This window comes from Myotis brandtii, unplaced genomic scaffold, assembly GCF_000412655.1.
Source record: "Myotis brandtii unplaced genomic scaffold, ASM41265v1 scaffold471, whole genome shotgun sequence".
Classification (NCBI taxonomy): domain Eukaryota; kingdom Metazoa; phylum Chordata; class Mammalia; order Chiroptera; family Vespertilionidae; genus Myotis; species Myotis brandtii.
Window position 1 is genome coordinate 1,762,066 of NW_005367989.1, and position 25,539 is coordinate 1,787,604.

The 25,539-nt window shown below is 39.7% G+C and overlaps 1 protein-coding gene and 1 pseudogene across 1 annotated transcript in view; one reads left to right on the forward strand and one right to left on the reverse strand.

Moving 5' to 3' along the window:
* Positions 1-834: 834 nt before the first annotated feature.
* On the reverse strand, positions 835-1,929 carry LOC102264159 (annotated as a pseudogene).
* Positions 1,930-15,151: 13,222 nt separating this feature from the next.
* The window catches only part of B3GAT2 (beta-1,3-glucuronyltransferase 2), a 186,883-nt gene continuing 176,495 nt past the window's right edge, over positions 15,152-25,539 (forward strand). The window contains exon 1 of the mRNA XM_014547341.1: positions 15,152-15,216. Coding sequence (XP_014402827.1) covers positions 15,152-15,216 — 65 coding nt within the window. The remainder of the gene's footprint in view (positions 15,217-25,539) is intronic.

Here is a 25,539-nt window from a genome sequence, read left to right on the forward strand (position 1 = left end):
TTTGTTTTATAATGTATAAAGTACTTACCAGGCACCACATGTTCTTTTAATGAACTCATTAGTCAATGGGTTACTTCTCTCAAGCAAAGGCAATATCATATTCATCTTTGAGTCCTCAAAAGCTAACAGTTTGCCAGCGTGTGATGAACATTCAATAAATGTTTGCCTTAACTAATGAAATCTAAGACACCTCAATTGAATTTTTTCAAGAGAATATTGTGTTTATTGATTACACATGATAATAGATGAAACACTTGCATCATTCCCATCTATAATTTTATCTAGTACCATAATTCAATTTAGATATATTGCATAGAATGTGCCAACAATCATTAATAACCAAATAAACTCCATGACTCTACTTGGGTGACCCTATTAATGGTGAATTCCAGGTCACAACACAGCAACTGCCAGTTTAACTACCCCAAGGATCCTGAAGACAATGGTTTCTGTGCCCAAGCAGGTTGTAAATAAATTTCAAATGGAATCACCCTGAAGGATTCTAACTTCATACTGTTGGGGTAATTTACCAATATGACTTCAGAAAAGACTAACTTTACATAGCACATTAAAAAAAAATAAATTTATTCAGCGTCACGATCAGACTATTCCATTTAGCAGTCAACAGCATGGGTGGAAAAAAATATATATATATACACATTAAACCCCTTTGTAGGAATGCTTTACACTTTCCACAGAACAGAAACTAAAATGGCCTATTATACAATTAGTCACATATACAGTCCTTGAGTTTTTTGCCCATTCACATGAGTGTTACCTAACGCATGTCTTATTTTGTAGCAGCCAGGCCCTGTCACCACTGGCTTAGTTCACAATCTATTGTAACCTGTAGCTTCCCTGTCACTTCTCTGGCTCTCCTCTCCTCCTAAGCTTTGTTTCCTGGAAGTAATTAAAACCTTCTGCCACTGACATAGTTACTGCTACTGCTGGAACCGCCATAGCCACCTTGGTTTTGTGGTTTGGCAAAGTACTGGCCTCCACCACAATAGGGGCCAGAGCTTCTGCCTCCAAAATTTCCTCCTTTCATAGGCCCAAAATTTGGAGACTGATTGTTGTAATTGCCAAACTCATTGTACCTTCCACCACCTCCCAAATTGCTTCCATCATTACCAAATCTATTATAGTCATCCCCGCTGCCACCATATCCATCACCATCATGGTTGCCACAAAAGCCACCTTGACCATTGAAGTTTCCTCTATGAACAAAATTGTCATTCCCACTAAAACCACCTCTACGACCACCTTCAAAGTTTCTAGAACCACTTTGTCCTCTTTGCCTGGACGAAGCACTGGCCATCTCTTGCTTAGATAGGGCTTTCCTTACTCCACAGTTGTGGCCATTCACAGTATGGTATTTCCTAGTGACAATCTTGCCTACAGAGTCATGGTCATCAAATGTTGCAAAAGCAAAACCTCTCTTCTTGCCACTGCCTCAGTGAGTCCTAATTTCAATCATTTTGATTTGCCAATACTGTTCAAAATAATCTCTTAGCTGATATTCTCCACTGTCTTCTTTAACACCACGGACTAAAATCTTTTTCACAGTTTAGTGGGCACCAGGTCTTTGAGAATTTTCTCTTGAGACAGCCTGTCTGGTTCCATAATTCTTCCATCCGCCTCGTGTGGCCTTGCATTCATGGCTGCAACCACCTCCTCTGCTGATCCAAAGCCTCTGCAGCGCTTGGTGTTTGGATCTCTCATCAACACACAGTCTGTGAGCATCCCCATTGCTCCTCAGACTCTCATAGTTGTTTCAAAGCTCAAACCTCTGATGAAGAGCTTCTGCAGCTGTTCGGGCTCATTGGGAGACTCTGACATTGAAATTACAACTGCAGGAGGGGAAATTTTAATGATGCTGGGTGGTGTCCACCAGTAGAAAGTCAATTGAATTTTTAAAAACCCTGTCATTTTTAATTAATTGCATAATAAACACCTCTCTAGTCCAAGATCTGCAAATGAATGAAAGGCCAGTTGTTTGCATAGAACAAAGGTGTTTCCTGGATGTAATATGGATGTTCTGTGCTACTATTATTTCCCCAATAATTTTTCTTTTGCATAAAATCCATTATTTTTCAGGATAATATTATTTTCACTAATTTTCTGATTATATTTAAAGCCAGGGGTCTAATCCAGGTATTGTATTTCATCCCTCTTTTATAAAAATTATACTAGAGGTATATTTTCCTTTGATAGCCCATTTTAAAAATTCTTTCATTCATTAAAATCTTATCTATTAATAACAATAACAGAAATCTTGCAGCTGGACATCCTGCATCTTGGACACTTTTGAAAGCGCTTGCAAAAGGCATTAAATTGTCATCATCCAATCGTTGTGAGATATGTATAATTCCCTAGTCTTTCTTCCTTTTATAAAAAGATGTCATATAATTGCCTTAAAGGCATTCCTTGACCTAAGAAATATCTACTTAACACATAGTTGCCACACCCCAAACTCTCCTGGAGAGTTATTTTCCCTTAAGTAGCCCCAAAGCAAACTATTTCTGAGACCAAGACTATTCTGACCCAAAGATTTGAGAGTGTCTTAGCCATCCCCACAAGAACCCAAATAGTAATCCTCATTTCCGTAACCAGTTTATTCAGGCCCCAGAGACCACCTCTATCCTGTCCAACTTTAACAATGAAATTAGGCTGTTAGGGTTTATGTAAACTTCAGATCTCTTCAAAGCTGGACAAGCAAGTTCCCAAGGTAATAAGCCATGAGACAAAGCTTCGGCATGGGCAGCCTGCTCTAACTCCTGCTGATGATCTAGTCCTATCTGTTGAAAGGCTACCTGCTACAAAGGCCTCAGGATCAAAGTGCTCAACCCCAGCCCCTCCAGGGTGATTTGGCCGGTGTTGATGGAAACCTGGGAAACAAATAGCAACCAGGAGTCACTTCATTCCCTAAAATAAAGCATTTCATTCAAGAAATATATATTGTGCTTTCCCGTGTAGCAGACATAAATAATTTTTAAAGTTTAATTTTGAGTAAATTAAGCTTCTTTGCATCTTTCCTCGTAGTGTGACATATTTCTAAGAACCAGCGGAGGATGAAGATGATTATCTCAGAGAAGTATCAAGCCTGCATATCAGGTTGAGGTATCAGTTTTCAGAATATCTTTTTGTTGTTTCTAGACTTTTTTATATCTTCTTTCTTACATTATGTAATTATCTGGGTTAAATCCTTGTGCCCAAACCCTCCATGTTATGAATTTTATCCATTGCAGTGGATGTTGTTTTCATCTGCCCAGCATGTTACAACCTGACAGTGTTCATTTTTTTCATTACAGCTTCCATATTTCTCTTCAAATGTAAGATTTTGAAACTCATTTGAAAACATTTTTTTCTCCGTAGAACTCTCTATTTATTTGAATTGTACAAGTTCTTATTGATAGTGATAAAGAGACCATAATGACTCAGTAAATCCAAGGTTTAAACCTAAATACTTTCAGGGCTAGATATTGAATTAAGCTATGCTTCAATAGACAGATTTCTGTAGATTAAGCATCATAATTTTGTTTCTAGGTAAACGTCTCAAAGAAAATTATTTTGCAGAGGTGAAATTGTTAAATACATAATTGTAAATAGCACCTACAGTGTTTCAAATGTTAAAAGAAAAAAACACACAACAGTTTCATACCCAAATTTAAAAAAAAAGAATATACAATAGATTTTTCCCTTTAGTTTCTGTTTCTGTGTTTGTTCACCAAAAGCTTAGTAATTTAAAGGTGCATGAGTTATTGCATAGTTATCTTTAGAGAAAATCAAATAATAGACTTTGAATACAGAGAAAAGAAAACAAAGACACAATGCAGAAGGAGTCAAATTAATACATAAAAATATAAATAGTTGACAGTCATTGCCCTTGCCAAATTGGTTCCCACAAAGGATCTCAAATCAACTGTGAAGTTTATGGGGTAATAGTCAATAATTTTGTATTGTGAAAGTTGCTGTATTTCTTACATTTGTGTCAGTTCTAGTGATTATCAGAAGTTGTCTCAATTATAAGTATTATTGCATGATATAGTACAACCAATTTATAATTCTATAATATATTCATATGTTCTTTCAAAAAATATTTACTGTGTACCTACTAAGAGCCAGGCACTAGGCTATGTGCTGGAAATAACAACCAAAGGCAAAACAAACCACCGTCTCTGTGCTCGTGGATTTTTAAGTCTAGAGGTGCATTAAACATTAATATCATAAGTATATCATTGCAACTGTGCTTAAGTGCCACAAGGCAAAGGTCTAGGGTGTTATAAAAATGGGTACCCAGAGGAACTTGAACTGAAGTGAGAGGGAGAACAAAAGCTGTTTGTCTTCTAGGTTTCCAGGGAGACAGTGCGGTGGAATGCAAATACAGTCTTAGTGGCTTTTCTGTTTTGTTTGTTTTTCAAAGGTCTGGTGAATTGAATTTGCTCAATTTAAGGTTATATTATGCTGCACCCCTCCCAAAGAAAATTATTTTAAAAATCAGGTGCTTTCTTGCCCAGCTGGCATAGCTCAGTGGTTAAGCATCGACCTATAAAACAGGAGGTCACGCACATGCACAGGTTCCAGGCTTGATCCACAGTGTGGGGCATGCGGGAGGCAGCTGATCAATGATACTCTCTCATCATTGATGTTTCTGTCTCTCCCTCTCCGTTCCTCTCTAAAATCAATACAAATATATATAATCAGGTGCTCTCTTTACCTTTATGCAAGCTTAAGCCTTTAAGTAAAGAATCATGGTATAGAATAGTAGAGATAAGATCTTTCTTGAGACTCGTCTTCAAATCTGTACCGTTTATATTTTTTAAATACCTGCCACATTTAAAAAACATGCTTAAACATAATGCAAAGAATGGATACTAAAAAATTACCTCTTGTTTTGTATAATAAAATATTCATTATGATAAGTAATCTTGGTTTTGACAAAGCATCAGAGAGAGGCATAACTCCTGGGAAGCTGAAACTAATACAAAACAATATTGAATGTAAACTGTAATTTTTAAAAAAGAGAGAAGCATAACCCATATATAATAGAGTAGATTTACATATTGCAGAAACAGCATTATTTTCAACCATCTAAAGGATGGCATCTTTTTTGTCATGGATCTATATGTCAAATTACAAGTGTTCAAATATCCAAAAACTTCCTAATTCTGCTCAACACCATTTAGACTTTTAAAAATAAACTTAACTGAGAAAATACATAAGGTTAATTCACCCTGAAATCTTCTGCATTTGTATGGATTTGAAAGTTTAAATATTTTAGAAATCTAAGATAAATAAGATGTACTTAACTTCCTTCCCTTGTCTTATCCCTTGTATTGAATACTAAGCAACATGGGGAGTCAGTACATAGCTACATGTACATTTAGAGAAGAGTTGCTTTTGCCTGGATGGTCTGAGTGGCTTAGCCTGGAGGGAATGTCAACATCTTCCTCCTGGTTACCGAGCTAGTCCTGTTCCTCTCCCTTTTTTGTTTCAGGGTCTTTGCCACCTCTCACATCTTTTCACCTTCCTACTAATGAGCTCTGAGAGTATGGACTTACCTTATGACTAAAACATGTATAATTTGCCTTCATTTCTGAATATCAAAGCAAGGCATTAGAACACAATTCTTCTTTTAAAGATCATAAAGCAAAAAATATAGAAAAATTAGGAAACTCTTAGCAATGTGGCAAACTATGCTAATACCCCCAAATTCTGGATAAAATAATATCAATGAATGAAATCAAAGAACTAAATAAATGGAACTATATCCCTTGTACATGAATAGGAATACTCAATATTTTCAAGATATCAGTTCTTCTTAAATTGATCTGTAGAGTCAATGCAATCCTTATCAAAATTCCAGAAACTTATGTTATGGATATCACCAAACTAATTCTGAAGTTTATGTGGAGATGTAAAAGACCCAGAACAGCCAACACAATATTGAAAGAGAAGAAACTTGGAGGACTGATGCTACCCAACTTCAAAATGTACTATAAATTTGCCTTTACCAAGAGAGGGTGGTATTGGTGAAAAACTATATAAGTAGAGCAATGGAACACAATAAAGATTTCATAGTTAGAATCAACTGATCTTTGACAAAGAAACAAAGCCAATGCAATGGAACAAAGAATAGTCTCTTCAACAAATGGTGCTGGAACAATTGGACAGCCACATGGCAAAAAAAAAAAAGAACCATGACACAGATTTTACAGACTTCACAAAAATTAACTCAAGATGGATCATAGATCTAAAGGTAAAATGCACAACTATAAAAATCATAGACGATAACATAGGAGAAAACCTATATACAACAGTAAAGACTTGATCTATGAAAGAAATGATTGATAAACTAGACTTCCTTAAAATTAAAAATTATTGCTCTGCAAATGATACTGTCAAGAGAATAAAAAGACAAGCCACAGAATAGGAGAAAATATTTGCAAAATACATCTATAATAATAAAAGTGTAATATGCTAATTAGACTGGACATCCTTCCGGACAACCTTCCGGACGAAGCTGGGGCTGCGAGGGAAGCCCGGGTCCTGGGTGCCGGCAGTCAGGGGAAGGAAGGCCTACTCTTGCACAAATTTCGTGCATCAGGCCTCTAGTATGTAACAAAGGGCTGTTCTCCAATATAGAAAAGGAGCTCTTAAAACTCAACACTAAGAAAACAAAGAGTTCAATTCAAAAATGAGCCAAAGACCTTAACAGACACCTGACTAAAGAAGATGTACTGACATCAAAAAATAGTCAAAGGTGCTCCACATCATAAGTTATCAGGGAAATGCAAATTAAAGCAACAGTGAGCTACCACTGTGTACATATTAGACTGGCCACAATCTGGAACACTTACAGCACCAAGTGCTAGAGAGGATGGGGACCAACAGGCATTCTCACACATTGCTGGTGGGAATGCAAAATGGTACAGCCACTTTGAAAAAGAGTTTGGCAGTTTCTTGAAAAACTAAACATACCCTTAGAATATGATTCAGCAGTCACACTCCTTGGTATTTACCCAAAGGAGTTGAAAACTTTGTCTATACAAAAACTTGCACAAGGATGTTTATAGCAGCTTTATTCATAATTTTCAAAATTTGGAAGCAACCAAAAGATGTCCTTCAGTATGTGAAGGGATAAATAAACTGTGGTACATCCAGACAATAGAATATTTATTCAGTGTTAAAAATAAATGAGCTATCAAGCCATGATAAGACATGGAGGAACCTTAAATGCATATTACTTAGTGAAAGACGTCAATCTGAAAAGGTTGCGTACTGTATGATTCCAATTATATGACATCCTAGAAAAGGCAAAGCTATAGAGACAACAAAAATATAAGTGCTTGCCAGGGATGCTGGAATGGGGAGTCAGGGGTGGGGAGATGAATAAGCAGAGCGCAGAGGATTTTTAGGGCAGTGAAACTATTCTGTCTGATATAATGATGGATATATGTCATCAGACATTTGTTCAAATTCATAGACTGTATAACACCAAGAGTGATCCTTAAGGTAAACTACGGACTTTTATGATGTGTCAGTATAGGTTTATCTTTGGTAAAAAAATGTCTCACTCTGGTGAGTGATGAGATAATGGGGAAGCTGTGCATGCATGTCTGAGCAGGGGACGTATGAGAAATCTCTGTACCTCCCTTTCAATTTTGTTGCAAACTTAAAACTATTCTAAAACAATAAAGTCTTTAAAAAATAGTATGGTAAATCATAGCTTGGGCAGAAAGACAGAAAAGGAATCCCCAAGTGATCAGAAACTATAAAAGAACTCAAAGCCGGGATAAAAAGCATGAGCTGATGATACTCAAGGACAGGGAGAATCAACAGGAAATGAGTCATGGCTTTCCTTAATGTTTGTCTTCAATTTCACCTATTCTTATACTAATCAGTATTTTCTATTCTTTCACTCATAAAAGCTATTTTATTTTATGTATCTAAATGATTTTATAAATATTTTTATTACTTTGCATGAGAAATATAGTGTTTTTTGCTCTTCTTAAATATTTTGTAAAAGTTAATCAGAAGAAACTTGATTCTCAAAAGTAAGATATCTTGTAAAATTTTTATGTCACTAATATCATTAACTGGTATGCTTAGGAGAAGGCACTCTTTAATGATCATTAGAAAGATACAGATATAAGTTAAAACCCACAGGCTCCAGTTTCCATTGACTTGACTGTAATCCTGAGAAATTCACTTGATATTTCTCTGTCTCAATATAGCCATTTGTAAAACCAATTTAATAATATTCTTAATTTACTTCTAATGGCAGTAGGAGACTTAATTAATGTTGGTAAACTAATTTTCTGTGGTTAAAAAGTCTAAATAATTATACACTACTTTAGTGTTCTTAATTTTGAAAGTATTTTAAGATATTTAGATGATTAAATCTGAAAACTTTTTAATGAGACTTATTTTAGTTCAATTAATCACACTATATTTTAACTTTGAACACGTATATATGGCTTTTCAAAAATGATAAAATCTCTTTCATTCAATTAAATTACACCAAAATGTCCTCTCCTAAAACTCTTTGTACCTCATTTCTTACATGTATCTATTGTTTTGTTATCACTTTTTATTTTATTCAATATATTTTAGCCAATATATTTAAAACTAAGAGAAGTTATTGTCAGTTGAAAATATATATCGGTAGATTTTAAATAACTTTAAATTGGCCTCAATCATCTTATTCCTTTGAATGGTGTCAAATGTGTGAACATGTATAGGGTGTCCCCAAAAAATGTATGCATATACTTTGAATAATTATAAAGGAAGTGTTTATTTAAAACATTTCATTTATTAAAAACATTTCTAATAGCTATCAGCTGTTAGAAATAAACTTTGTTACAAAATGTAATTGATGTAATAGATCAGGTAAAACAAAATAGGGTTTGAGTATTTAAGAATAGAATACATATTGACATATCTCTTCTTCAATAAGTTAACAGGAAAAATAATTTAAGAAAAGTGACTTTTGTCTGCATTGTATTATAGTGCCTTTTTTTTTCTAATATCCTAGCCTTAGTTTTGCCTAATGCATTTTCCTCACTTCCTTTTATGTCCCCAAATGATCAGATCTCCTTCTGAGAAAAAAAAGTAATGTGGTGAAAACGGCCTTAAAATTAGCTTTCCACAAGAGATGACATAAAATATCAGTGCAAAGAAGGAGATAATAGAGATCTAGGGAAAGCATTTCAGGGTAGGTATTCTCGAGCATTTTCCTGTCTTTCCTAAAGAAAGGCAGAAATTGTTAGTCCACTAATCATACTTTGTATAAGATTCTGGTATTCCAAGAACGAGGGACATTTGCAAAGTCTGCCTTCACTCACTGAAGCATTGCTTTTTCTAAGGGCTTTACACATTCCATGGGTGAGGACAGCCTGTGTATCCAGCTCTTTCCATTTAAGAGCATCTGTGCTCATTATTGGCCCTGCCCCTCTGTTCATTTCCTTAGCCATTAACTTAGCTACATGTTCTTTCTCATTAAATCTCTCATCAAAACATTTGTTGGTGCTTTGGGGGAAATACAAAATTTGGTCAGGCCTCAATTGTCCCCATGGGCACTTGTGATGTACATTTTTCCTTTCTTCCTCCTCCACTAAGTCAAGGTGTGAGTGAGGAAGAGTTGTATGGCACCATGCTGGAAAGGGGTGTTGAATCAAATTATGAAAAGCCCCAAAGGTTGTACCAAGGAATGTTGTACTTTATGAAATGTGGCAGTGGGGAGCTGTGAACGGCATTTGAGCAGTGGAGTCTAATATTCTAAGTGTACTTAGAGGAAATATCTAAAAGATTAAATAATTGAATCTTGTTATTTTAAAATAAATAGTTTTAAAGGGTGGGGATTAAAGCAGAGAGAATGAATTAGGAGATCAGTGTGTGTGTGTTTTAATCAGTGAGGCAGTGATGAGGGCCTAAACTAAGATGATGCTATTAGAGATGGAGAGAAAAAGAGAGATGAGAGGGAGATTTCAGAAGTAGAGATGGAAGAGTCAGAGAAGGCTTTGAAAAGGGGAACTAAGAGGATTGGGATGGCAACAGCAGTAGGAAGACCTCAGGCATGCTGGGGTGTGAAAAGCCAGTGGGTCAGTCAGATGAGACTAGAGGGGGAAAGAGATGAGGGTGAAGGGAGAGAATCCTTGTGGAGGATGTTAAGAGAAAGTGAAAGAGCCAAGGAAAAAGCATAGAGGAGAGCAGAGGGAGCAGGAGGGAACAGCAAGCTCGCCAACAGAGGAGTTAAAGTGAGTGTGGAGACAGCAAAGTCGAAGACAGAAAGTTGAAGAAGGAAACGAGTTCAGTCTCAGAGGTGTCTGAGAGATCAAGAAGGATGAGCATGAAAAAGAGGCCGTCAGATTTGCCCCAGAGAGCGAGGCTTTGGTCCTGGCCATCTGGACACATTATCCAATTTTCCATTTTCTTTGTCACTGCTCCTCTCTCTGGCATAAAGAATCGAAAGTTGACTCTAAAGACACAGTCAACACTGCTGCATATCAGCTTAGTCTCTTCCCTCTGTTTTATGGCCCATTGTCTTGTTTGTCTCTCGAACTTGGATTGTGAAACCAAAGTTTGAACCACATTGACTCTTAAGCTCTATAAAATTCTGAGTACCTATTGTCTAAATGACATGAAGTGGGCATTGCCAAGTTAGGTATTTTTCCAAGGTGCAATGTTGGTTATTATAATTTCAGCCCAATAAAGGTGTGAATAAAATGTTTCTTTTCAGAACAGAACTTTAGTTTTCTGGGAAGCACTTTTTATCATAAATGTACAAGCACCTCTTTAGGAATAAATGCCAAATGATCTGTCCAGAAGTGGCCATTTACTTCAAATCAGTGAATAGCCTCTTTTCACCTGTCTTACTTTACAATGAGTTTCATTATCTATCAGGCCATTGCTGTCTGCTTTCTTACCTAAGTGGAAACATGCACCTAAAAACACAAAAGGGCACAGAATTTAAAAGTCACCTGTCTTCCAGCAAAGATAATAGTCACCATTTGCCCAGCCTGTGTCTTTGCCAGCTCTATAGCTCTCCTCTGTGGCTGGCATAATGTTTTGTTCCAACTGGGTAGATTGCCAGATGTCCATGTGGTGTGTTTTACTGTTAGAAGTAGATTTACTGGGAGGCTAATGAGGGTTAAGCTCACACAGGCCCTATCCGTATCACATGTTATAAAATTTGCAAAAGTGAGATATTTTAACAACAATCAGCTCTGAGCTCTTTCTTTTTCCACCTTGACTTTCCACCCTCCATCGTATTTTCCCTCCTTGTCTGTTGGTGTTGGGGCCCTGGGTATCTTTGGAATCCAGGCAAGAGAAACTTAAGTTTGGGCATCATTTAGTTTGAGATGGCACTTCCATGTTATTGCTAGCTATTCTTGTGAAGGAATGGCTTCGAGGAATCTCCCACCACCCATTTCTAGGCCAACTCCCCCAGGGTCATGACAGAGAGAAGGTTATACTGTGATGTGAATGTGTCCTAGAGAGTCTGGCACCAGAAGTGTGCAGGTGGCACACCAAAACAAATCTCACAGCTCCTGTGGGAAAGAAACTTAGCAGTGATTTCCCCTAATTTGACAACAATCCTGAAATATAAACAGTAATGAGTTGTGATGCTGAGAGAAACTGTTCTAAGCTGACAATAATAAAAAAAAAGGCAAATTTCAATTAAACATGTTAACAGGAAGACAATTATTTTTTATGTCTCTCTATTGAAAAAGATACTACAAAATAGCCATCATATGAAGTGGCCATCAAAGAGTTTGCAGCAAAATAAATGTAGGAAGAACATATCATAGAGGTGGGTCCATAATTAATAAAAATAGTGTATTATTTATATCATTTTTCTGTAATTTGTGATTCAAGTAGGACCGGCTTCATGTGTAGATACTCTGTGCAGTCACATAGGGCCCTACACTCAGAAGGGCCCAGAGCTTGGTTTAATGCTGCTGTTGTCATCTTGAAATTCTTCATTTTTTATGAAGGGACTGTGGAGTGTCATTTTGCACTGGGCCCTGCAAATTATGTAGCTGGTCCTCACAACAGCCTCTCTGCTGCTGGTGAGAGCAGACAAGAATTAGTGCAGCAATTGAATAGAGAAATGACAAGCCCTAGATGCAAAAGTATTTCTCAACTTTTAAAAATTTGTAATTCCTGTGATTTCTCGTTCTCAATAAGCACTTTCATACTTATTATTGATTTCATAAATGGGTTTCTTTTCCTTAAAGAACACCCCCCCCTGGCCAAATTGTGTAAGTGTCGGACCCCCCAAGATCTCTCCCGTGGTATGTGTCCTTCAGGCTTTAGTTATCCAGACTGGATAACAGCTGGTCAGTTATTCAGACTCAATTCCTGCCGTCTGTCCAACTTGTGATCATTTCTCAGCTTTTTTGCTTGTACTTTCAGCAGAGGCTGGGAAGATGTGGTGGGAGAAAAAACACAAGCTGACCGATTCTCATTTGTTAACAGCTCCAGAAATCAAATAGGAAGTGAGGAAGTTGAAAAGAAGGGGTTTCGATATTGTTTGCCACTTTCTTTTTGAGGAGGCTGGCCCTATACCCTCACTTCCAAGCTCCACTGCTGAAGGGAGGTGTGTTTATTTGTCTAATAATATCCTGATCTTGTCTTGCCTACGGAGCTCCTTTCAAGTTACAGGAGGACATTTCTAAGTTGTGAATTTCCCTTGCTCTTTTCCTTCACTCTGCTGTGAGCTTGTTATGGTTGGGAAGCTGGAGACAGTAGCCAGCTCATTAATTCAGCTTTAGAAAGGGGTGTATGTGGGTGAGCAGAGCCAAAGCTTAGATCTGTGTGACCTTTCTCACACACGTCGTTCTCTCCGTCGACGGGAGTGACAGCCCCTAAATTCAATCTCACTTTGGTACAGTGCTCTCCTACCAGTCTGTTTTAAGGATGAATTCACACACATTTTTCACTTTTATTAAAAGGCACAATTGTTTTTCTTAAGCTGGTAAATTCTAAAAGCACTCATTCCTTTGGATAATGTGATGGATTGTTTCTTAACATGCACAGTGGTTCTTCACCAGTATTTACCACGGTTAGTGTATTCAAAATAAAAGAATGTGTGAAACAGTGATTAAACTCTAATTTTCTTTATGAAATTGACAACCCATAAATCCTAAAGAATTTGGGAGAAAGCTAGCTAATGGTATAGGGAGTTTCTTCAATATATTAATTATCATTTTTTAGATGAGGTTTGAAATTAGATTCAGATTGCAAATCACAACTTTGTATGGGCTCCCCATGGCTAGCTGGTGAAATCTTCTGGCTTCTGGGGATGAAGCAATTTGGCTTCTGTAATAGGACGACGAGAACCTATTTCCCTGGTAGAATAACAGGTCTGCAGCCTGAGATCCAGGAATCCAACATTTGCTCTTTGACTGGGTCACCAGTAGGACACATTAAATGCAAAGAAAACAGGCCTGGAAAAGCAGCGATCCGCCTGTGCATTTTAAATCTATTCTAAAGCAAACTCATTTTACTTGGTTCCTCAGATGTGGCTCACAAAATTGTATTTTCCTTTCTATAAAAAGAATTAACTTTCTAATGATTTCAAGGCATGTAAGATATAGATATAGGTATACGTGTAACCAGACAACCAAGGGGTCTGGGCTGCCTGTCACTACTTTAGTCAATTAAGCAGAAACAGGGTTGAATCATATATGAGTGTTTATTCCAATACTGCCGGCAGTATGGGAGAGCAGCAGGTCATCCACAAAAATCTGCTCTACACCCCACCATAAGCCAGCTGCTTATATTGGGTAGAAAGACAAAGATTACGTGGGAAAGTAGGAATTACGGGTATGAGAAAGTGGGTACTGGATAATCATTACAGGTTACAAGTCATGCAGGTTGGGGGTGGGGGGGTTACAGAGGGTGGGGGCCCCAGGCGCCCAAGGACCAGATTACAGTTAATAGGGGCTGGGGTTTGTAAAGAGCAGGTGCTTCCAGGACTAGAATGTCTCAGCCATGAGGCTGTAAATCTTTTCATAATGATAGGCAGTTCTCAGGACAGGGGGATGGGCTGCATTCCAGTGGTTAGCTCCCACGTCCCAGGGCATACAACTCCCAGCCGAGTGAAAATGTGCTTTCTAATCAGAACAGAAGCATCATGGTTAACAGAACATGATTAATATCTATAATAATAAAAGTACAATATGCTAATTAGACCGGACGACTGAACAGTGGAACGACATTCCAGACAAAGCTGGGGCTGTGGCGGTTGCGAGGGCCCAAGCAGCCGGGGCTGCAAGGGCCAAGCCCCTTGCACAAATTTTCGTGCATTGGGCCTCTAGTTACTTATCATTATACTTAGTTTTCAATATTCTGTTTCTGCCTCTAACAGATGTAGATGAAGATGTAGAGGTAGAGGTAGAGGTAGAGGTAGAGGTAGAGGTAGAGGTAGAGGTAGGTGTAGGTGTAGATGCAAGTGTAGGTGTAGATATAGATGTAGATAAATATGTAGATGCAGGTAAATGTAAATGTAAATGTACACACACAGTGACACTCCTCAGACCCCAGCCACACAGAGGTTCCAGTGGATTCTTTTTCCAGGTTTAAAGTGAAGGTTTTGATGACAAAACATGGGGTGATGAATTGCTATGGATGCACCTTATTTGACCTTTAGGCATAAAATTAAAGCTATGCCTAACAGGACACAGCTTCCACCTTTACAAGTTAAATATATACTGGTTGACTGCCTGACTTCACACTCAATTATCAACTTCTCTCTCCACAGGGGAGATTTCCCCAATGGAGATTGTTGATTAAGTCATGGCATCTAGTTTTCAAATATACCTCCTTGCTCAGTTTCTTGGAACTTCCTACACAGTTTCAATTAATTTTACTGCTTCTTTTGGTTACTTGAAAGGGGTGGGGGTGGGGACATGAGGGATGCAAAAAAGAGAATAGAATTTTGTAACAGCTTATCAAAATTATTTTGCCTCATGGGGTTTTCTGTTGCCCTTTCTGCTGTGTCTTTGAGTGTTTGGAAGCAATTTATGTCGCGCTAAGACTGTTTTTCTTTCCAAAGTTCCTACATTTGAAATTCAAATCTCAACTGTCAGCAGGCTCTTTGCTCCAACTGTGCCTTTTCATAAGGCCCTTAGCAGGATCCCTTATGGCATATTCCTCAAACCAGAAGCTTCCATACTCCAAAAGCCCAGAAGACTCCTATTCTAGCCGGTAAGTAGAGAGAGGTTTAAAACAGTGGGCTAATCCTTCTTGCTTTCATTTGGCAGTTCCCACTGAGAGTTCTTTGCCTCAAATTCAGGTCATATCTTCTGTGGCTTCACACACCTCTTATGGCTTCATACTCTGCTCTGGTTTTGTCTTGTTCATTCCTGTGCCTGGGTTGACAGTGACTAGCTAGAATGAGGACTCAAGCCTAGTAACTACGAAGGAAATATTTCTCATCTCTCTCTTTTTTTTTTTATCTTTTGACATAAGGTAGACAATACTTTCTAAGAATAAAAAAACATGAGATTTCTAAATCTTAAGTAATCACAACTTTAATCAAACTTACCAACCTATGTTATTATGTTTGTATAGTCTCTTGAACTATTCAACTTTGTATAAGACTAGAATTTTCTTTTTCTTACCTTTGCTCATCCAAATGGATGCTATTTTACTACATTCTTCAGGCAAGAAGGCCTGGGAAAGAAGCATCAGAATGGCCATATGGCAGGGGCACAAAGTGTAGAGGTTTTTGTGCCACATGTTGACACACCCCAGAGAGAAGAGGCAGTAAATAACTACAAATACAAAATGACCCAGCCCATGACACCATCAACCACCTCAGAACTGGCATTATTGGCCATAAATGGAGTGGAAGATGCATGTGGGCCCAATAGACTTTCACTTACCAAAGTCATTCTAGTTATTGCTGCCTCTGAATGCCCAACCTGCTAGCAACAGAAACCAATTTGAGCCCCCAATATGGTTTATCCCTCAAAGAGACCAACTGGCCACTCAGTGGCAAGTTGACTACTTTGGACCCCTTCCATCCTGGAATTGCCTGTGGTTTGCCCTCACAGGGATAACCACCTATTATATGCATGGTTTTGCCTTTCCTGTCCTGAGAATCACAGGCTTGGGAACCACACAACATGGTATCCAATTATGGGCAAGCTTAAGGAAAATGTTGAGGGAAAGTGTTGCCACCCTGAGGGACACAATCATGCATAATTTTTGTACCAAAGCAGGATATTCTGGCAGAAAAATGTATTCTAAATGTTTTCTTCACTTTCCCTTCAATTTCATGCTGCTTCTCCCCACCCACCCTATTCCCATTGCCTGAATCCAACCTGGTGATACCATACCAAACAGTTAACCTCCTGTGACATATATTAAGGCACAGAAAGCAGAAAATAAATCGTGAAGGATGGGTAAATGGAGACTATTGCACACTTACCTTCTTGACAATGAAATAGGGGTGTATGCCCATCACCACTGGCTATAGCACACACCAGACCATCGAGAAGCAACCAGCCTCAAAGAGAACAAGAATGACATTTTAAGGACAAGGCTAAAGTGCCAGCTCAGAGGCAGCACTCTGAAAGTTGGGGTATCGATCCTTCATGGTGCAGTAGATACATTAAATCAGAGGCCTCCATATGGCACTATGTCCTCACAGGAAGAATACATGGGTCAGGGAACCAACTGAAGGGTAATTCTTCCTTGCACTGTTATATTATGAACTAGATGCCCAGTGCACAAAATTCCTTGCACCATTGTATTATGAACTAGAGGCCCGGTGCATTGAGAGGGAGGATCAGGCCTAAGCTGGCAGACGGACATCCCTCTCACAGTCTGGGATCCCTCACTCTTTACCACCCGACTGCTCGCAGCTCCTTACCACTCAGCTCGCTGTGTCTGCCCCTTGGTGAAGAGGGACCATGGGAGGCTCCAGGGTGTGTCTGGCCCATCATCTAGCTCAGTCCCGATTGATCAGCTGGACCCCAGCAGCAAGCTAACCTATGGGTCAGAGCATCTGCCCCCTTGTGGTCAGTGCACATCATAGCGAGTGGTTGAGTGGCCTTAGCATATCATTAGCATATTATGCTTTGATTGGTTGAAAGGCCAACTGGATGAACGAACACAGCATATTAGGCTTTTATTATATAGGATGCACTTGTGCGGTGATCCTGGTCTGAGAAGGGTATGATCACCAAGGGCTCAGATCCCTCAGGAATGAAGGTTTGAATCACACCTTCCAAAGGTAAGCCACCAGTTGGGACCTGCTGAGATGACAGCTGAGGATGATGGGAATTTATAATGGATAGGAGTGGGGGATGAGTACCAGATGTGGCCCTGAGGCCAACTGCAGTGACAGGGACTTATTCTGGTCTATCTTTAAGAGATAACCTGCTCCTCTTAAGTCTCTGCTGGGTAGAAAAGTAGATCTGGGCAGAGCAAAGGGTAGACTGTGCTGGCCATGAAAGGGAGCTTTTGGGATATTTTGCTGCAGAGAGAGTGCTTAATTGGCCGTCCCAGATGCTGCACACACTTTTGCCTAGGCCACCCTTGCCTGGGTTGCTGCACCCAGCTAAGGACTGAGCCCAGCTGCTGTACTACAGCAGCATCTGCCTGTGAGATGCAGAACTCTTTTAATGGGCACATCTTTACTGGAACCTCACCTCAGTGTAAAATTCTTCCTACCCAATCTAACTTCCTTCCTCTGCTCCCTCATGGGGTCTGACCTGAATCAGTCTAAAAACATCACTCCCTAAGGCCTTTCCTGAATGCAATAGTTGTTTGTTTTGCTCAGTAATTTGTCTTGGTTCACATCCTTCAAGAAGCAGGTGTGCCTTGGCTGGTTTGGCTCAGTGATTAGAGCGTCAGCCTGCGGACCAAAAGGTCATATGTTCTATTCCCAGTTAAGAGCACATACCTCAGTTGCAGGTTCAATCCCTGGCCTAATCAGGATGCTTGCAGGAGGCAACCAATCAATGTGTCTCTCTCATAGCGATGTCTCTACCTCCCCCCCCTCCTTTCTCCCCTCCACTCTCTCTTAAAAAAAAAATCAATGGAAAAATACCCTCAGGTTAAGATTAAATAAATAAATAAATAAGCAGATGCTAAAATGAGATCAGACATGCATAGATATATTAGGGGTACCACACATAAAGGATAAAGGGGAGGGAGGTGATTGAATGATGGCTTCACTGGTGGGCCCCAAAAGAATATGTCCATGTCTCAGAACATTTGAAATAAGGGTCTTTGCAGATGTAATTAAGTTAAGGATCTGAAATGACATTGCCCTACATCAGTGATGGCAAACCTATGACACGCGTGTCAGAGGTGACACAAGAACTCGTTTTTTTGGTTGATTTTTCTTTTTTTTTTTTAATTAAATCTTTATTGTTCAGATTATTACATTGGTTCCTCTTTTTTCCCAACAAAACTCCCCTATATCAAAAAATGTCTATATGTGACACGGCACCAGAGTTAAGTTAGGGTTTTTCAAAATGCTGACACGCCGAGCTCAAAAGGTTCGCCATCACTGCCCTACATTATCCTGGTTATTCCTAACTAAATTCAATGACAGGTATCTTTATAAGAGAAATAAAAAGGGATTTGAGGGAGAGAGAAGGAGAAGGGCATGTGAAGACAAAGGCAAAGATTAGAATTATGTAGCCCCAAACCAGGGACCTGGTGGAGCCATCAGAAGGTGACAGAAACAAGGGAAGATTGTCCCCCTAGTGCCTTAGGAGGGGGCACAGCTCTGCTGACACCTTGATTTCAGACGTTCAGCCACCAGATCTGTGAGACAATAAATTTCTATTGTTTGAGGCCACCACCTTTGTGGTAGTTTGTTACAGGAGCCCTAGGAAATGAATACAAGTGGGGAGAACCTTTGGACCACAATGCAGGTCAAACTGCATGAAGAAGACAGGCAGGAAGAATTGGGTAGAAGAATCACTGACTTCAGTGCAGATCCAGGAAAGTTTTTGCTAAGCCAGTAGGGAGTCCTCACTCTCACTGAAGTTGTCTCCCTTTCTCCTTCATGGGCAGCGGTTCCACCAGTGAACCAATACACACAATATTGAGCCAAACAGGCTAGCCGCAAAAGGAAGTATGCAGTTGTATTTTTTTCATCTATAGCTCAAATACAGGCAAAGAATTCTCTGTTGTTTATGAATGTCCACAGAAGTGGTATAACCATAAAAAGAGCAAGATACCAATTATCACAGAAATGATGAAAGCAGTTACCTTAGGAGCAGGGGCTACAATTAGGAGAGGTACAGGGAGCCTCCTTAGAACTGGTGAAATCTGCTGCTTTAGCCTGCATTACCCAAAATCAACCAAATTTTAAAATTTAACCTACATTTGTCCCACAAACTTGATAAAAGAAGGTCAACCTCACTAGTAAATAAAGAAATATAAGTTAAACCAAGAGGTACCATTTTTTTCCTTATCAGTTTGGAAAAGATGTAAAGAATATACCCAGTTAAAGCCAATGATGTGGGGAAGTAGGTAAATGTATACATTTTGGAGTTGAATATGCACTGGTGGATTTTCTGGGCAAATTTTCAGCAATATATATCAAAACTTAAAACATGTATCTTTAATGAGCAAAGACCACATGTATAAATTTATTTTAAGATAAAATGTTATTTTAATTTTAAAATTATTTTAATAATAATTATTTTTATATTCTTTACAATTATTTTAAGACTAGAGGCCCAATGCATGAAATTCGTGCAAGAGTAAGCCTTCCTTCCCCCGACTGCCTGCACCGACTTCCCTCTGGCACCCGGGACCTGGCCTTCCATCTAGCCACAGGCACCCAGGACCTGGGCTTCCCTCGCAGCCCCAGCTTCGTCCAGAAGATTGTCTGAAAGGACATCTGGAAGGACGTCCTGTCTAATTAGCATATTACATTTTTATTATTATAGATAATCAGACAAATCTGCATGTCCAGACTGGAGACTCAGCTTCCTGCTGTGCTGTGGATTATTTCTGTGATATCCTATAAAACCAATTGAGGGATATGGAGGTTGTGTTATAAGTAGTTACAATCTCACTGTATTATGTATTATATATAACTAGAGGCCCGGTGCATGGGATTCGTGCACTGGTGGGGGCGTGGCCTGTGGGGATTGGCCCCACTGTGGGAGCACTGCTCATCCCGGTCAGCCCAGTGGCTGTGGACCCACCCTCTGAGCGGCTGCTCCCTGGTCCGGCATCTTCAGTGGAGCCGGAGCACTCGCCTCTCCAGGGGACTTGGTTGGGGCCGGGCCCAGGGACAATAGCACTGAGGGGTGGTGGAGTAGGCCTCAGTCCCACAGCGGCCATGAACCTGCTTCCCAGCCTCCAGGGTCAGCTCTGCGAGCCTGGTGGCTGCGGAGCTACACAGTGAGCTATCTCCTCCATGTGGAAGCTCGTCTGCCCCGGTGGTCAGTGTGTGTCATAGTGACCAGTCATTCCCAGTCGTTCTGCTGTTAGGGTCAGTTTGCATATTACCCTTTTATTATATAGGATGATGGAATACTGTTTAATCATTACAAATTATGATGTACAAATAGGCTTATTTATTCACAAGGAAACATGACCACAGTAGGTTAAGAGAAACAAAACAGCTGTGAAAACAATTTGTAAAGAAAGATGATTTTCTTTCAATTTTAGAGAGAGGAATGGGGAGAAAGAGAGAAAAGAAAAGAAACTCTGATTTGTTTTCCCAATTATTTATGCATTCATTGATTGTTTCCTGTATGTACCCTGACCAGGATCGAACCCACAACCTTGGCGTAACAGAACAACATGCTAACCAACTGAGCTACCCATCCAGGGCCCAAGATGATATTTTTATTAAAAATATGTATAGCTTTGGCTGGGTGGCTTAGTTGGTTGGAGCATACAGTAGGGCTACTCAGAAGGTACCTGAACTAACCTTGTGGGCTTTGCCACTCTCCCTCCCTCCTAAGGGACTCCTAGCAGAAAACTCAAATAATTTAGCCTTCCTCAGAATCAAGGAGGAGAATGTCTTTAAGCAATTTCTGATGTAGGCCTGCAAACAACCCTGGTGTATGAGAGTGGGAATACGAGAGAAATGAAGAGAATATTAAATCCAAATGAATCTCATTCTTTCTGACTCTTTATCAGCAGTGAATACTTAGAACATCATTATCTAATAATTTATCCTGCCATATGGCTTAAAGGGGTATCCTTGGATGTAATGCAGAGAGTAACAGATTTCACCACTTCTGGGCACTTGATATAGAAGTTATTGGATGCCTTGTAGTAGAGATAGATACGTTCTCAATCTATTGACCAAGGAGCAAGTTCAGGGAAAGTAACAACTCCTGATTTGGAACAATCATCTATCTTTCTTGTTCTAGCCTACATGCAACACTACTAGTATATCCTATAAAATGGATGTATTTTAACATATGCTTATTCATGAGTATTTCTCTAATTACTGAAAAATCCAAAGTGTAAATCTTACTGCTGCCTGGGTGATTATACTTATAAGCTCCCATGCTCATTACACAGTTTCTCACATTGACATCAGTGGTTCATTAATATTAAAGAGACCTGCAAGACTGTGAGTATTAGCTAATCATACCAAAGACTATCTTTGGAATCTGTCAAGCATAGACCTGGTTTCTATTTTTATAGCTTGATGTGCAGGATAGGCTGATCTGACTATTTTTAAAACTTATCTATCAATCCCACTTTGACTAGAAGAAAACCATCTGCTTTAACATGCACGCTTTAACCAAGGTAAATATCACCTGAGATTAATATGATTTGAATTACTATTTTTGAGAAGTAAAAAAAATGGCAAATACATATTTTTTTCAGTTCTCTAGGCTATCAGGCCAACTTTTATAAAGCGAAAGGAGGAAGTCCTCCAGAAGAGTTTGTGTCATATAACAAGACAAGGAACATCCCTCGGGCAACCCATGTAGCCACTCTGCTCTCCCTTTCTACTGGGCGCAGGTGACATTCAAGCATGCAGAACATTTTTCTGCACATGGAGTTATATCCAGGGGATGTCCAGGGGATCTTCAGAACTGAATAGAAACATGTCAAAGTCAGGCTGCGGAGACTTCTTTGTATTGTTGAATAGCTCATTCTCTGATCACTATGCAGACATAGAAAGGACATTAAAGGTTTCTCAGTGAGTTTCAGTATTGACTGTGTGATTCATTCCAATAATAAATCAACCATTACCAGATGTCTGCTTTATAAAAGACACCCTGATGGACGCTGTGGGAGAATCACAAAAGGCAAAGCGAACCTGCCCACAAGCCCCTACAACCTGGTTGGGAAGACAAGAGAGACACTGACGAGAGCTGATAACCTATTAGTCAAAGGAGGCATATGTAGGGTGACATTTGTAGACAGTGGGGCAGGCTTTGTAAGAAAATCTGAATTTCAAAGTCTAAATTTTGGTGTTATTTTACACAGGTTAATGCTCCCTGAGCCTTATTTCCTCACCTTTTCTGAAAGCAATTTCTGCGTTTTATACATTCAGTAAACTAAGCAGCCAGGACTCAAATCCTCATTCCAAATTCAGGATTCTTGCATTGTTTGAAAAATTAGGAACTTCACCAAGCCTGCTGCCTGCAGAAGTGAGTGCATTTGTTATCATTGTTTTAGAAGAGGAGGGATTATAGTAGGATTTCATCCTTCATGAAAAGCCAAGGTGAAGTAGTGATTGATAACACATGAAGTTCAGCGGGAGCAAAATCTGTGAAAAAGAAGGCAAGTCTATAGTGTTTCTTTAAAAACTTTCTCTCCATGTATATCTCTTATAGTTTACATTTAAGACTAATTCTTACCATTACAGTAGTCCCCCCCTCACCCCAGGTTTGCTTTCTGCAGTTTCAGTTACCCACAGCCTGAAAATATTAAATAGAAAATAGGGGAAATAAATAACTCATAAATTTTAAATTGCACACCGTTCTGAGTGGTGTGACGAAATCTCCCACTTCCCCACTCCTTCCCACCTGGGATGTGGATCATCCTTTTGTCCAGCATATCCACTGGACGCTACCCACATGTTAGTCCCTTAGTAGCTGTCTCAGATATCAGATCCACTATGGTAACATAGTGCTTGTGTTCAAGTAACACTTATTTTACTTAATAGTGTAACCAATCAGAACCAAATCTGGGTGAAGTACGAGGAGCCAATGGCTTCCTAGGAGGCAGAGCTTTTGATGCTGACTGGCATAGAAACTGACCAGTCAGAACCTAATCTGGGTGAACTGCGAAGGCAGAACTTAAGGTAGGGGCTGAGGAGGAGTTTACTTAATAGTGGACCCAAAGCACAATAGTGGTGATGCTGCAGTTCAGATATGCCAAAGAGAAGCCGTCAAGTGCTTCTCTTAAGTGAAAAGGTATGTGTGTATAGGAAAGAAACATAGTATATACATAGGGTTCAATACTATTTATGGGGCAGGCATCCACTAGGGGTCTTGGAAAATATCCCCTGCAGATAAAGGAGAACTATTGTACTTTAAGACTTTAATTTAATTTAAATAGGCATTCATGAGTTTGGAAAGTTTGTCTTATGTTTCATGATCTTTAGGGAAAGCCTAATTAAATCGTGTCTTGTCCTGGTCTTCTAGAAAGCAGAGCCCAAGATGCGGATTAAGTCACTAACAATTTATTTCAAAAGTGCAAGCCTAGGGCAGTGAGTATAAAGGATAAAGAATAAAAGAAAAGAAAGGAAAGGAGAACGTGATGCAAAGTGTTACTGCCCTGGCTGTTGCTTCACAATTAGCTGTGGAGAAACACAGAAGGTACTCAGCAGATGTGCTCACTCTGCAAGCACAACTTCTCCAGAAAGTTGTCAAGAAGGAACTGCTAAGAGGAGTCCACATGCCAGACAAAGGAGAGGGGATTATTAGTCACCGCTTCCCGTCTCCCTTTTCCCTTTTCTCAAGGTTTACCCCCACAGGAGGCTCGTTCCCCTGAACTTTGGGCTTGCATTAGTACATGCTCAGATCCTATCCCTGACTGTCAGACCACTTCCTACAGTCCGAAAGTAGAGGGCCAGCCAGTGCAGGAGAGAGGGAAGAGGCATCATTAGGAAGACTGGAGAGGGTGTGCCAGATTTGTATCCAATAGTGATGGTTTATGCAACATAACATTTCTCTTAGCATTTCTCATAATATTTAACATAATGCCTTTTAATCAGTAAGTACACAAGAGCTATTAGTTCAGTGAGTTTAAAAGTCAGATAAGGCACCTCTAGGTCTACTGATGGCAATCACAAAAATTTCAGGTCAAGTGGCTTTAGCAGCATAATAACAGCCCCCAAAGATGTTCATGTCCTAATCCCCAAGATCTGTGAATATATTACTTTATGTGGCAAAAGGGACTTTGCAGATGTGATTCAGTTTGAGATGGGAGATTCTCCTGGATTATCCAGGTGGGGTCAGTCTAATCACACAGGTCCTTAAACGTGTAAGAGGGCTGCAGAAAGCAGATCAGAGTGATGTGATGTGAGGACTTGATCTGCAGTTACTGCTTTGAAGATGGAGGAAGGGGCTGTGAGCCAAGGAATGGAGGCATCCCCTACAAACTGGAAAAGGCAAGGACACGGAGCCTACATAAAGGAAGATAGCCCTGCTGACATCTTGATTTTAGCCCAGTGAGGTCTATGACCTACAGAACTGTAAGATAACAAATCTGTGTTGTTTAAGCTGCTATATGTGTGATAATTTGTTATCGCACCAATAAACACTATTATAGTGGAGGAAAACTAGACAGTTTATACGAGGCTGTTCTGTCCCTCCATCACAAACCTTAGTTCATTCTGGGCATACAATCACTTCTTCAAAAAATAATAACTTAAATGGATATGTTTTTATATGATTTTCATTTTATAACCCTTCTAATCCTAATATATAAAAACCCAGGGTCCATAACATCCAAAACGACCAAAGGCTCAACCAATCGAAAGTCAGTGCTGGGTTGCCGTGGCACTGACTGCCCAGCACTGACTGCCACCACTGCGGGTGCCCCGACCCAGCACTGACTGCCAAGGGGGCTGCGGATCAGGCCTGAAGAGAGGCTTGGAGAGAGAAGCAGAGTCTGATCTGTAGCTTCCATGGCAGTTGTTGATCAGCACTTGACTGTCTCTTTTGCTCCGGGCCTGGCCAGCACTAGCACCTCTCTTTTTCTCGGGCCTCTGCTAGGGCTGCTGATCAGCCCCGCCTCTCTGATCAGGCCCGTTGATAGGACCAGAGATGCTGACTGGCATAGAAACCGACCAATCAGAACCAAATCTGGGTGAAGTACGAGGAGCCAATGGCTTCCTAGGAGGCGGAGATTTTGACGCTGACTGGCATAGAAACTGACCAATCAGAACCTAATCTGGGTGAACTGTGAAGGCAGAACTTAAGGTAGGGGCTGAGGAGGAGTTTTAAGGGCAACGGCTGTTTGGTGTAAGGTATAAGAAAGCGGTTCAATGTTTTAATGACTGGTTTGGCAGTATAGTGCATATGGCTGGCTATCAGTCCAGATATAGGGATTATGTATTTTTGTCTG